The 13,684-nt window shown below is 40.9% G+C and overlaps 1 protein-coding gene across 9 annotated transcripts in view; it reads left to right on the top strand.

The window, feature by feature from the left end:
• Nucleotides 1-13,684, top strand: part of CACNA1A (calcium voltage-gated channel subunit alpha1 A) — a 355,947-nt gene that overhangs the window by 236,403 nt on the left and 105,860 nt on the right. For all 9 annotated transcript variants that reach the window (XM_078385849.1, XM_078385848.1, XM_072990312.2 and 6 more), the window contains 2 exons: nt 1,537-1,643; nt 13,424-13,520. In XM_078385849.1, the coding sequence (XP_078241975.1) occupies nt 1,537-1,643; nt 13,424-13,520 (204 nt within the window). The remainder of the gene's footprint in view (nt 1-1,536; nt 1,644-13,423; nt 13,521-13,684) is intronic.

Below are 13,684 nucleotides of genomic sequence, written 5' to 3'. Positions count from 1 at the left end.
AGAACCAGTGATCTAACAGATGTATTTCAGTGTGTGCTTTCCTGGATCAAAATCCTCTTTTTCATTCCCTGTGTGCATACTCACTGTGTCAAAGAAGTGGATTTGGAAATCCAGGAAAACTCACACCGAAATAAATCTTAGTCTTTGAAGTGACACAATATTTTGCTTTCTTCCCACTTCTCTTCCCACTTTTAATTCCCCACTTTAATTTTGCAAACAATGCCAAAGTTTTGCAATTTTGACTGAGGACCCCTAGATGGTGCTGTAACTCCTTACAGGGTAATCCAAGTCTTCCAGACATGTTTACCTGGAAGTAAAATTCATCGAAAGGCAATAGGAACATCTTCTGATTAAATGCAGAGAGGATTAAGTTGTAAGAGGTTTTCTAGGGATTCATTTATACTTTGAGAGTAACTTTGTGGGTTGCAAAAGAGATAAATCTCACTGCTTGCATTCCAAGACTCCTGCGCATGATTTCTAAATAATCACACATATTCATATCTTATCTTCAAATATTCCATACAAAAAAACACAAATATATATATTCGTCTGTGGAATTCCTTGCCACATGATACGGTGATGGCATCTGGCCTAGATGCCTTTAAAATGGGATTGGAGAAATTCCTGGAGGAAAAGTCCATTACAGATTACAAACCATGACAGGGATGTATAATCTCCAGACTTAAAAGGAAGGTACTTCAAAATACCAGATGCAAGGGAGGGGTATCAGGAGACAGGTATCTGGTTGTCTCATGTGCTCCCAGAGGATTCTGATGGGGCCAATGTGAGATACAGGGAGCTGGACTAGATGGGCCCTTGGCCTGATCCTGCAGGGCTCTTCTTATATTCTTATATATGTAAATGTCAAGATTTGTCTCTATTTACTGTAGCATTTAAAATAGCAGTCTGATTCTTGTTTCCAGACTCCTCCTGTTATATATATGTACTTGTAAAAAACAGTGTGAGTGCTGAGGAATGTTTGTGTAACTCTGTGGATCCGTGTCACAGAAGATGGCGACAGGAATTATTGATTCCATCCCATCCACTCCTGCATCATACTCTTATCTCTTCCAGTGTGATTGGGAAAGACTGGCATGGTTAAATCTGGGAAGGCAGGTGCTATGACTAAAGAAGTTGTGGTGTACACCCAAGGAAAAGCCAATTATGTTTTAAGGCTATTACATGTCAGTAACTTGATGCACAGCTCTCAGGAACCTTTACTTCAAATTTCAGTACCTGAGCAGGGCATGAGATGTCATATGTATTCCTTTCTCTGCATTGCACATGAGTGCTAGGGCTATGCCTGCAGTCTGCTCTTAACATTTTCATTTTCATGCAAAAACACTTGCTTTTCTCGGCCTGCATCTGCTGTATTGAAAGTACACAGTGAAGCTGATCCTCTTTGTTAGGTGGAGTGCATGAAATGATAGTCCCCCATTGACACTCGAAGGCTGGGTGTCTCAGAGCTACGCTAACGAAAAACTATGTATACTGCCTCAAAAAACATGTGTTTCTTTGCTTTTGTTGCTTCTGCAGATGATTGACTTAGGACTGATCCTTCATCGAGGCTCTTATTTTAGAGATCTGTGGAACATCTTGGATTTCATTGTGGTCAGTGGAGCATTGGTAGCATTTGCCTTCACGTAAGTTTCTTATACAAGCCATAAGTGCTTGCTTTTCTTGACTTCCTTCTTTAGAAAACACCAGTACATCTCCTTCTGCTGGAGGGGAAAGGTCTGGTGAAGCTTGTTGCATGATGGGTCTTGTTAATAGTTTTCAGCACATAGAGAACTTGTCCCCATTCACTGCCCTTTACCTCATCTCTGCCCCCCTTCCAGTGCCATTGTAGTAGAGCATTGTAAACCATCACAATTGAGCATGGATACTCCAAATGTTTGTGCCCTCCCTGTGGCTTGGGATGCCCCTTGCATGTGGAGCTTCCTGGAGGGTCAGCTAGAGGAATGGCAGGCTGTCCGCTTTACTTTACAGGACGTGTGTGATTTGAAGTTGTGGGAAACTTAGCCACAAATCTCCAGCAAGAATGAAATGAAATACTGTACTAAGCGGAGCTAATACTCTAGGTTGTTTGTGATGATGCCTGGGGTGATTACAGGGCAAAGACTATTTGCAAAGAGGTCCCCCTCTGTTCTGGACAGACTAACAGAAACAGCTGATTAAATGTAGAACTAGTCACGGTTTACAGTTTTTTAAGTTAAGGTGTGTCTGCGCCACTTCAGTGTTTCACGAACTGTTACCAAAAATAGTGTGAGGAATTAGTGCCGTCTTCTCCTGTCCCTCAAACTGGCAATGGTGCAGCTAAAAAATATTGTAAATAAAATAAATAAATAAACTATCCTTGATTGTCAGTGATCAGTTTCTTAATTTCATCTGGGGCAGTTATAATCCAGATGCCATGAGAATCAGGACAGCAAATCAAGTCAAATCCACAATGAGCAATAAAAAGGAAGATGGTTTTTGAAAACTAGCTTTTAAAAAAAGGCTTCAAATCTGTTTTTAAAGAATTTTTATATTTGATTTATTGAATAGTGTTTTGGGAGTTCTGATAGGCAGAGAAGCAATTAAGAAATGCTTTAAATAAATAGCTGCTCGAATCCAGCCACCCATTCATTCCTAAAGGACCTTTTGCTTTCTTTGTACCTTTTAGATAACGAACATAAACTCATTTTAGTTGCAATAATCTGAAGTCTAATTTTCTCTAAAGCAAACTATAGAAATCATTTTCTTAAGATTTCAATAATACAGTACTAACAGACTAGAATATACTGTATGAGTGAGTCAAAACTGAACTTTCACCTCAAATTGTAGGGAAGATGGAGGGAAAGTTAGAATAAAACATGTCAACATCTTTTGGTTTCATGTAATTTCCTTTGGTTTCTTTGCATTTCTTGCTCTGATTTTGTGGCATCCCAGGTTGTCATTTTCCACCTGACAATCCACAAAATGGTGCCACGTTGTCAAACACTGCTGCTGGGTGACAGAGTAGTTAGAAATGATGGCCACTCCAGTGACTTCCAGAAGCATACAGAACATTTACCCTACCTATCACATCATCCCCAAACTCCAACTTGCAAAGCAGGCTACTTGGAAAATCTTGGCTCAGATCTTAAGTACACCACACACCTGAGTCTTCACTAAAAGTCCATAGGTCAGGATTAAAATGTAATGCAAACTGAACATGTATTGAGTGATGCAATCAATCTATTCTGGCCAGAATCTTGTTGCAACCTTTCTACCATCCATGCTAGCATCCATGATGATGTCATCAACAGTGGTTGGGAGGAATTAAAAGTTTCCTATTCTATCACCCATGCACCCAGGTTTTGGGATTCCCTAGGAATTCCTTTTGTCTTGAGGAAGACTGTGGGGGCCTTGGAACAAAGAAGGTAACTCTTTAATACCCCTAAATTGTTGCCACTGGTCCCACCCACCCCATTCCACTTCCCCAGGAAGAAAAGAGTCCCTAGGGACCCCCAGAACCTGGAGGAGGAATAGGAAACTTTTAATTCCCCTGCCAAAGAGCCACAGCAGATTACACCATCACTGTTGCACAATATAAAGTTCCCAAAAGCGTTATGTCCACTAAGTATGAAGAAAATAAATAAATTTTGTCCATAGCTTGTCATTCAACAAGCTGTGGACAAAATTTTCACATCATAGTCATCAATGCTGTGTAATATGTTGTGGGAGAGATTTGCAACAAACTGTTATTACAGGATTGAGCTCCAGTGGGTCACTCCTCTGAAATACCCGTAGCTAAAACTTCCCAGCTGTTCTTCAGGTTTTCCTTTTGGAATTAATAGGTCTGTAGAGATAGGCCTATTTCCCCATAGTGATAACAACTCTTGTAGTACTGGAAAAGTTTATGTCTTCCCCAGATAAGCTGATCATTCTTTAAAGACAAACAAGTTAAATACCCATACATACTGTAGTCTGGGCTCTTAAGAGTGGGGGAAATCCATTCATCTGTTATCCACCTTGAAAACTCCACTTCCTCCCTCAGTCTTCTAAAACCTTGTGTAAAATAATTTGCTGGCTACTTACAGAGCCCTACACATTAAAGGTTTGCTAGGCATACTAGAATTAGTATTCACAAATAACCTGAAATACCTTTCATCCCAATTTGTATCCTTTATTTACTTCCAGACTAAGAAAATGTAAACTTTTCCTAATTTCCTTTAAAGTTTACACAAATGTTTTCCCCATCTTTGCTAATTTCTTCTGCCAGTGTGTTTTGTTGGAGTAAAAGAGCTATTTTCCAGCCTTGCATAACACAGCTCCCTTGCATTATCAGTAAATTTGAGTGTAGGATTTGCAGCTATGATTGCAGAAACTCAGCGTTATATTTTTGAAAACTGATAACAAAAATTAAGCCAGGATTCTTTAAAAACAGATCAGCAATGTTTCAACAGCCAATTTGAAACCAACTATGAAGATTGGAAGTTATGCAGAAGAATATAGTCTTGGTTGCAGAGGAGACTAACAGCTCATTGGCATTGCCATGGCTGTTCGCGTCTTGCAGGCAGTTCCTCAATTTTGGTGCTGATAGAGAAAGTCCTGTGAACTCACCAAGCTAGCCTGTTGGGGTGATGGGATATGCAACAGAGTCACAGATATCAGACATGCTCATCTGGGAAGAGACAGTTTGAAAAGAAAATGGGGCTGATGCAAAGGCATACTGTTGATTATATGGAAAGTAAGAACAGTGTGAAAATTGTGGCTAAATAAAGCATCATTATCTTAAGGTTAGGATTCCTGGCTGGGTTCTCATTTTTGTCAATAAATGGGGTTTAGTGGATTAGAATCAAGAACTTTCTGTGCTGAATCCTATCTGGGAATGGCAATGTGGTCCACAGCAATAAAGTGACATGAAACTAAGAGGTCAAACATCGGGCCTTTCCCCCCAGATGTATAGTTACTCAGTTTCTTAAGGCTTGTCTGAACTGGCTCCAATTCCAGTTTTCCTATTTTCTCAAGAGAGGAATGACCAGGGACATTTGGATATTGGAGGACTTGCACTTGCTTCGCTTATCTGCAGAGCAGGTGACAACAAGTCGTGCACAAGATATAGTGCTGGCTGTGATGATTCCATGTCCCTTGGACAGGATTCCCTGTCAATTCCCACAGTAGTTAGTTCTAACGGGACAGTTTGACACCAGCTTCGTCCCCACAAAGAAATAATTTTGAGGCATTTCAGCCGAGCCAAACAGGAAAGAAAGACTATCCAACGCATAGTGGTTGCTGCTATTTATTTGCTTAGCATTATCAGTGCACATGCTGTAATACTTAATGCTTTGAAGAAAAATATAAGTGAAAAGGGTGATTCCCTGCTCTAATTGTCTAACTATATAAATTAGTGTGGGAACAGAGGTTGGAAATCTGATTTCTAGATGATTGATCTGACATTGTAGGTGTTTGAACAGGTGAAAGTATGTATGCTTTTGAAACATTTTTATCCCAGTGTTTAGCAAAACAAGAGATGTACCCTCCAGCATTTAGCATCAAGCTCTTACTTATTAATACAAACTTTTCTTATGTTTTCTATCTATCTGCAAACCATAAGGAAAGTAGGAGGTGATACAACAACAACCTGGAGGTTACTGGATTCATGCAGTCAGCATTTCCCCAGTTATATTCATCTTACTTCCCTCCCCTGCCTGCATGCTTTGCACCCCCTTTTCCATCTCTTCCACACATCAGCAACTTCCCTCTATAGTTTGGCAAAAGCAGGACTCTGCATGGAGCTGGAAAGTGCTATGGCCTCCACACCATTGCCTACTTCTTGATAACATTCATTTGCTGGGACTCAGGGTTGCTGTCTCCGGCCTTGCTGAGTGAGGTTTAATTTGTAGGTGTTCCACCTTCTTTTCCCCATCTGGCTCAGCTGCAACAACATTGTGGTTTGTCATTCTGTTCAGCCTGTGGAGCCTTTGGCAGAGCAACCTGACCACAGAGTGAGCGTTCTGAGCCTTTTGTTCTGGCCTGGGGCCACAAAGCTCAGCTTAAGAGTCAGTGAGTGAGAAAAGAATTTTGTTTGGCTAGCTTATAACAGATCCTGTAGCAGGCTGAAGCATCATGCTAGTGCTGTTGGTTTTATGAAGAACTGGTGATCTGAGAAAAAGAAAAGGTTCCAGATCTCATGTTTTGGGACCCTTCCATAAATCTCGCTGGGTTTTGCCTCGCTAGCGATTTCAGGTGAAGCTCATTTCCTGGATCTCAAGCAGAGAAAAGAATCGGGGCTCAAATCCTAAGGTACTTCATGGGAGAGTTTTTATTCTTGAATTGACCTGCCTTATTCACAGAATTTTTATGAGAGGGATATCCAGACAATTGTGTTTTCCACTTATAAATGTCCTGTTATCTTCCTGCTAGGTCTTCCAGTGTTTTCCTTTTGACAAAAAAATCTGTTAAGGAGGAAAATGTGAAATAACTGCATAATGTCCTTTGGTTGATATGGCTGGCTAGCCATCTAGAAAACACTAGTAGAACAGGGAGTAAAGTTTTTAGTCAGATACTCCCATGTGCTGGATGTGTCACTGAGCCAGTGCCATCCCATATAGAAACGAGCTCCATTAGGGTTGGATGGGTAAGACAGACATATGCTGTTGCCCTCATTTAGTTTATACAGCAGAATGGAAGTATGGTTGGCACAAAGTCCAGTTGCAGCACACCCTTCTAGGTGTGTTTGAACAGCTTAAAGGTATTTGATTCGATATACCATATATTGTAGCACGCCATAAGGTCAGACCGATAGTTTTGTTTTCATAAAGATCTAAAGAAAGAGAATAAGTTGCAGATTTAGTGTTTTGGAGCTTCTCCCTAAATCTGGGTAGCTTTTGCCTTAATTCATTTGTAGAATTTTACTATCAGGCCAAAATGATGTATTCTGTGTACAATATTATGCTCCTGCTGCTGCTGATGATGATGATTAAACACCAGGCACAGTCAACATTATTAAAACATTGACTGGTGTTATATAACAGATACAAGTGTTAACCCAAAACCTCAGTATCTGTTAAATATTGATGCAGTATATATGCTGTTCCTAATATTGCCTTTATTATTATTATTATTATTATTATTATTATTATTATTATTATTATTACTATGACTACTACTACGACTACTACTACGACTACTACTACGACTACTACTACTACTACTTGAATGTGTTTACCACGTTTGCCTATGTCTTTTTACGTAGCACAATCAATCTATTTGGAAAGGAAAGATGGAATTGCTCTTTAAAATTATCGATAGGTGTAGGAGCACTCTTCTGGAGACATCCTTAGTGGTTGTAATCCATGAAAGCTCAAATTGAAATAAATCTGTTAGTCTTTAAGGTACCACAAGGGTAAGCTGGTTGGTGGTTGGTTGGGTTGATTGGTTGGTTTCGTAATACAGTGGAATCTAGTACTCTTGGTTCTTCCAGGCCTGAATCTAGTAGATATGTGTTTCTGCTGGTGATGCAACATGTCGATGGACACCTGCTTCAGTTTGCACCCTCAGCCTAGGAGATCTATGGAGAGCAATGTTTCTCTTTCAGAATCAATAAGGAGAAAGCTAGGGATGAGAATGATGGATGCATTGTTGGTGATGACAGATATCTGACAAATATTTGATCAGGAATGTGGGACTTGGAGTAGAGAGCCACATGGAAATAGATGTCAGCTTCCTTTTCTTTTGTTCTTGTCAGAGACATGCATCCATGGAAAAATGGTAGACTATTGTCAGTTTCAGACAATTAACAATCAGTGCAAACAACTTTGCAAGAGTATTGTTGGTGATGATGTTTCCCAAGCCTTTTTCACTTTGAATGAACCCTCCACCCTCTTCTACACATTTCTCCATCTTTCCTTTTCCTGCACTCTAGATTTTTAGTGATCTGGTTTGTTCCTCTCTTGTCTCTCACTAGTTTCATTACCACCTAGAAATTGCATTTTGAACCAACCATACCTACATTAGTTAACTGTAGAAGGCTCTATATTATTTCTCTGCTATGTATATACTGTACTGTTCTGTACTCTGTATCATGTCTTGTTTCTTCATACTTTTGCATCAATAACAGCCGCACAGTGTCTCAGCGGCTTAATTCTCAGCTATGATCTCCCCCTCCTGGCCACTATTCTGGTCTGAGCTGATAATCAGCCCTGAGGAAGAGGGGAGCTTATTGTTGTACCTCAGTTTAACATTCAGAGAAGTCAGCTTCATAAACACTTAACTCACTGCCACTGAAAGGTGTTGGGAGAAATGAAATATTGTTGTGGTAGGAAAAGTTAATAGAGTCGACGTGTATTTGTGCCAGCTTATGGGTATGGACCAGTAATAGCTTAATTAGCTTCCCTTATGTGTAAAAGTATGCAACCTGATCGGATGCATTTTTATTAGGAACCCAGACTCATTGGTACATTTACATTTATTCCCTGGTAAGTATATGTAGAAGTCAGAATTAATCTTTCAGTTCAACTCCTTACTTATTTAACACTTTGCCCTTTATGTATTCAGCAATTCCATAATTTCAGTGGAATTTAGGATATATAAATTTGTATAAATAAACATTACATGAAAAACTGGAAAGTATAAAGAATAAGGGATATGTAATCTAATATGAGATATCCAGTGTAGTGTAGTGGATACAGTGATGGGCTGGAACTTAAGAGAAACTCACCAGTGTGAGAGGGTGTGTGAAAGGGGTAAAATCACTCCTTGAATATCTCACTTACTTTACAGTTGCAACAAGTTGGTTCCAACTTAATAGCACCCAACACAAACAAGCATATAAGATAAAAATTCAGATATAAATCAGTTCTGAATTGAATGAGGTATTAATAAACTCCAATTAAGGATGACTATGATTTTTGGAGCCATCTCTGGCTGTTACTTTTTGCTGTCAATATTTTCTTCAAGAGAATTTCTAGGGTAACCAAGGATGTGTAACTTTGTCCTTCTTGGGTACAAACTATGCATTGCCCAGTACTGGAAGCCTTCTAGTTGAGTACCAAGTATCTGCAGCTTGCAAGAGCTGATGGAGGATTTTTTTTTTCAGCAACAGGTTTCATTGTGCTGAACTCGAAATTTCTGTAGTGAAATGTGTAGCCCATTTCCCTCTGTTTCAAGACAGCAGGGGCAGAAGTAGTGAATGGTCTACCTGCTACAGGCAAAGCAGCGGTTTGACACAGACTTTCCCAGAGAGAGCCAGCACGGGGTGTGGGTTCATTGGGGTTTATGTTGTGTGTTCGCTTTCTGATTGTTACTCACTTTCCTTGTCTCTTCCCTTTCACTGCCACTTCACAACAGGAACAGCTCACGGTAAAGTCTCTCTGTCTGTCTGTCTCTCTTTCTCTTTTTCACCCACTCTAGTATGCATTCTATTTATCTGTGTGATCTCGGTTATACATCGTTTTGAGTGGCTAATACAATTGGAAGAGAAGACGTCTTGAAGCTCTTTCTATCTCTCCAGACATAAGGCATTTCCATTGGTTCTGTCACATCTCACACTGAGTTGGAATCAGTGTCTTTTACTTTCAGGATTGCTCTCTGGAACTCAATTTCCTTGAAGTTAGATTGGGTACTGGGTGTATTAGCTATGGTGATCTGGTGAACTGAAACATTCCTTTTAAGCCTTGGAAGTCAAGATGGTGGTGGTGACAGGACATGTTTACTTTGGTGCAGAAGCACCACCTACTAGTTTTTTTGGTAATATCTGACTTTCTTTTGAAGCCGTTTCTGAGGTGGGGATATTTTCTCAAAAGTCTGCGATAACTCATTGGGCACCAGCAGCCAAAAGCAACAATGAGATACTTGCATGAGAGTGGCTTGTTTCACCATGTCCCTTCCGTGTTATATTCTGCTAAAGTCAGAATTGTAGAGCAGTGACACCTTGGCTATGGAGCCCAGGGTCCAGTATGATCCAAAGAAGCAGATAGGGCACCAGCACCGCTATGGAAATAAGCTGTGCCTTTTCCTCTGTAGACAAATAAGCCTTTTATCTTTCTGTTCCACAGGCCAGTGTTTTCCACCATGGCTAAATATTTATACTGGGAAGGTTCAACACAGTAGGATATCATGTCCAGAGAGACTGCTAAAAGGACCAAGTTGCAATGTTAGTGCTGGGCCTAGGATTTGCATCTTCATGCTTTTAATGCAGTTCATTTATTGAAGCAGTCATGAGAGATGATCCAGCTCTAAGAAAACAATATCAGTAACTGGAGCTCTTTCCCTTTGTGTTCGGCCTTTGAAAGAATTATAATGCTGTCCTTCAAGGCCGTTCTTCAATTGCTTTGTTAAGAATGAACGTGTCTTAAGTCACATGTTTGAAAACCATCTCTCCAGGAGTGATTCTCCAGCAGCAGATTTTATTCAGGCCCTTTATTGTATGAAATTATTCATATATTGATCCAGAAATGTAAATTGCTACTCCTCAGCATCACAGCTTAGGTAACTCTGCTGTAGTCAGAACAGCTCCCTATTTATGTGTTAGGCATGGCTGTAACTGAGAGCTATAGTTTAATATTTTGATTTCTCAGATGAGTCTAATGTTGGAAAAGCTACAATGTCCCTGATTGTGGGCTTAGCTTAGTGGAAGCAGTCACCCTAATATTCTTCAGAGGGTATAGTAGCAACACCATTACTGAAAGTGTAGTAATTACTCCCTTAACTTTGAGTGAACCCATTTTGCTTTCAAATTGATAGGCACCTGAAAATTTAGATACTCAAAGGAATAGTGATTCTGCTCAAAGACATTTCCTGTATTTCAAGGCCTTGATGGCTCTGAAGTATTTTTATCTAGAAAATCCATTAGGACCGCAGTGGAGTCAGACCTGTTATGTGAAAACCTGGTAGTGTAGAGGGCAGAATGAAGGCACCTGAAACTATTCTAGTTCTGTGTACGCATTTTATCCCATGATCCTGGTTTACCAACAAGTATACAAACTGGCAAAAAAATTGCTGGCAGTTAGGATCTGACATTGTATATAAAGAGAGGGAACAGCCCATAGCTTCAGACACATCAAGGTTTATTTGATAGTGAATAATACTGACTTCAATAGCTCCAGCATGTTATTCTATCTTTTATTTTGCACTCCTGTATTTGGATAATGTCCAATTTTCAAATTAGGTTGTGACTCATTTTATCACATTAACTTCTTAAGTTACTTTTGGCAGTGTAAACTGCTGGGAGCGGCGAGGAGGGCCTCCTAAACTGTGGGTTCCATGACGTCAAGACTCTTGTTACTACTTGAATTGGACTTTATTAAAGTGGGGGAATGGGGTACAAGAATTGGTGGGACACCTGCTGTACCCCACCCCAAGAGTCTGCAGGGGGGCTGGGTTAACTCTCTTGCTATATCCAGTTCCTGCCCAAATCCAAGTTCCAATCTTGGCCACTGTAGTCCACAGTCCACGGCTGGGTTCTAAATTTCCACACTGAACCCAGCCCACTGACACCCTTTAAAGGGGTCCAGTATTGATGGGCTATTACAGTCTCCTAGGGCCTCCAAGTCTTTCCTGCTCCTGGCAGCAATACCAAAGACAATTCTTTTGCTGCTTCCTCTGCCAGTGCCTCCTTTGGACTGGGGTGGAGCCAGGGTTCCCAGCATTGACTGTCACGGTCTCCAGGGAGGTTGGCGTCAGTGGTGGACTGCAGAGCAGCATGCCTTCCCCATGTCCTTGCCCTTTGACAAGTTGGGACTTAACCCATTCCCTAGTCCAAGGATTCTCAACCGCCCATGGTCTTCATCAAGGATGCAGAAGATAGTGTTTAGATCCTTCACCACCTCCCCTCCCTTGGAGTCTGCCATGAGGGACAAGTCCTTCTTCTTTTCTTCCTCTTCCTCTTTTCAGCCTGGGTCATGCCAACTCAGCTCAGCCTCTGCCCCCTCACTCAGATGTGACTCATCTGCCTCCTTCCTCCCATCTAGGATCTCCCTCTTCCTCTCTGTGCCCTGAGACTTCCTGCCACCTGGGTCTCCATGAGGTCTACTGGGGGGCACAGGGCCAGGGCAGATAGCCTACTAGGGACTGCCAGAGCATCCCCCTCACAGGCAGGATTTTGGTATCTTCTTGGGGGTAAGAGATGAGGGGGCACTACAGTATTTTCTCATAACCAGGAATACTTTTGACTTAAGGAGGATATACATGGCAGTTGAGGTGGATGCATGTATTTTATGCTTTCATGTTCAAATATGTGAATCTCTAATTCTGTCACGTGTCCCATGGAGAGCTGGAATTTCTTTTTACAGTTCCCTGCTAGAGAGAAGGTAAGTATTAGGTTGCACACAGAGCACAAACCAGTGCAAATGTTTTAAAAAAAACACTCACCTAAAGACCTATTTCAGCATCGGTCAAATGAGATAGCTTTCCATACAATGAAACTTCCGACATTGAGGAACATTAAAATGTATCATCCATTCCCCTATGTCAGTATTTGCCAGCCTTGGGTAACCCAAGTGTTCTTGGACAGCAGCTCCCCGAAGCCTTCATCACTAGCTGTGCTGGTTTGGGTTTCTCAGAGTTGCAGTCCACGAATACTTGGCTTGCCCGAAGTTGGGAACCACTGCCTTACCTTGTGAAGTGCTACCATCAACCAACGTCTTACCCAGGGATTTTTTCACTATGCTTTCAAGGACTGTCATTCTCATAAATATGAAGGAATAGCATTCTAATGAAGTTGTACTGATAAGTGCCGTTCTGTAGGAAGATAGCCAATGCCATTGACAATGTATTGACTTTAGTATACCTTGATAACCCAGTTATTCTATAAATGTCCATTGTAGTCCAAACGGTCTTTCATTTGCAGGTCTGGAAATCAGCTCCATGTATTCTTCCCATTCTGGTAATGCTGTGGAGGTTATTTGTATATGCTCTTAAAATTATCAGCAACTATTCACTTTGGGGCATTCTTGTAACACACATCGCACTGTGCATTTGAAAGCATTGTTTGAGGATGCAGATCTTTAATCTCTGCCCCTTCGTTCATTTTGATATAGTGGTACGTTCAAATGCACAGCCAATTGAGAATAACAGTGGTAGATGACACTGAAAACACATAAAATGGAGTAGCATATAAAGTCGAGTAAAGTAACTAGAGGATGGGAAAAATGGATAGTTGCTTTAAAAAGGCTGACACAATAGCTAAAGCAGAGCAAATCTTCTACGTGGGGGGAAAAGGGGAAACTTAGAAACCCTGTATTGTGGGACCTTATGTGCAAGACTTTAAAAGAAGTGGAGGTACAAAGTAACTTTGGCATTCTGGCATTCTGGAGTGCTATGCCAACAAGTGGTTGTAGAAGAGCAAGTAGTATGGTGGTATCTGTCCCTTTGGCAGACCTTTGCCTAAACTGGTGTAGAAACATGGATCTCACTGTTTTCTCCTGCTCTTCTATCCCTATCCAACATCTCTCTACAGAGGCAGCAAAGGAAAAGACATCAACACTATCAAATCTTTACGAGTCCTTCGTGTCCTTAGACCCCTCAAAACTATCAAGCGACTGCCAAAGCTCAAGGTATGTGTGAGGTAGACAACAGGGTTTAAAAGAGAAAACAAGATAATTCTTACTAGAATCAACATTGCTAGGCCCAGACTTCAGTCCTTTAAATGAAGAACCAGGGATTGAGCACTGGGACCAGGTGTTCTTTTTCTGTAATATTTCACAAATAAAATGTCATT

Source organism: Pogona vitticeps, chromosome 2 (assembly GCF_051106095.1).
Source record: "Pogona vitticeps strain Pit_001003342236 chromosome 2, PviZW2.1, whole genome shotgun sequence".
Classification (NCBI taxonomy): domain Eukaryota; kingdom Metazoa; phylum Chordata; class Lepidosauria; order Squamata; family Agamidae; genus Pogona; species Pogona vitticeps.
Note: the sequence above shows the minus strand (reverse complement) of the source record. Positions and strands in the feature narration are given on the sequence as shown.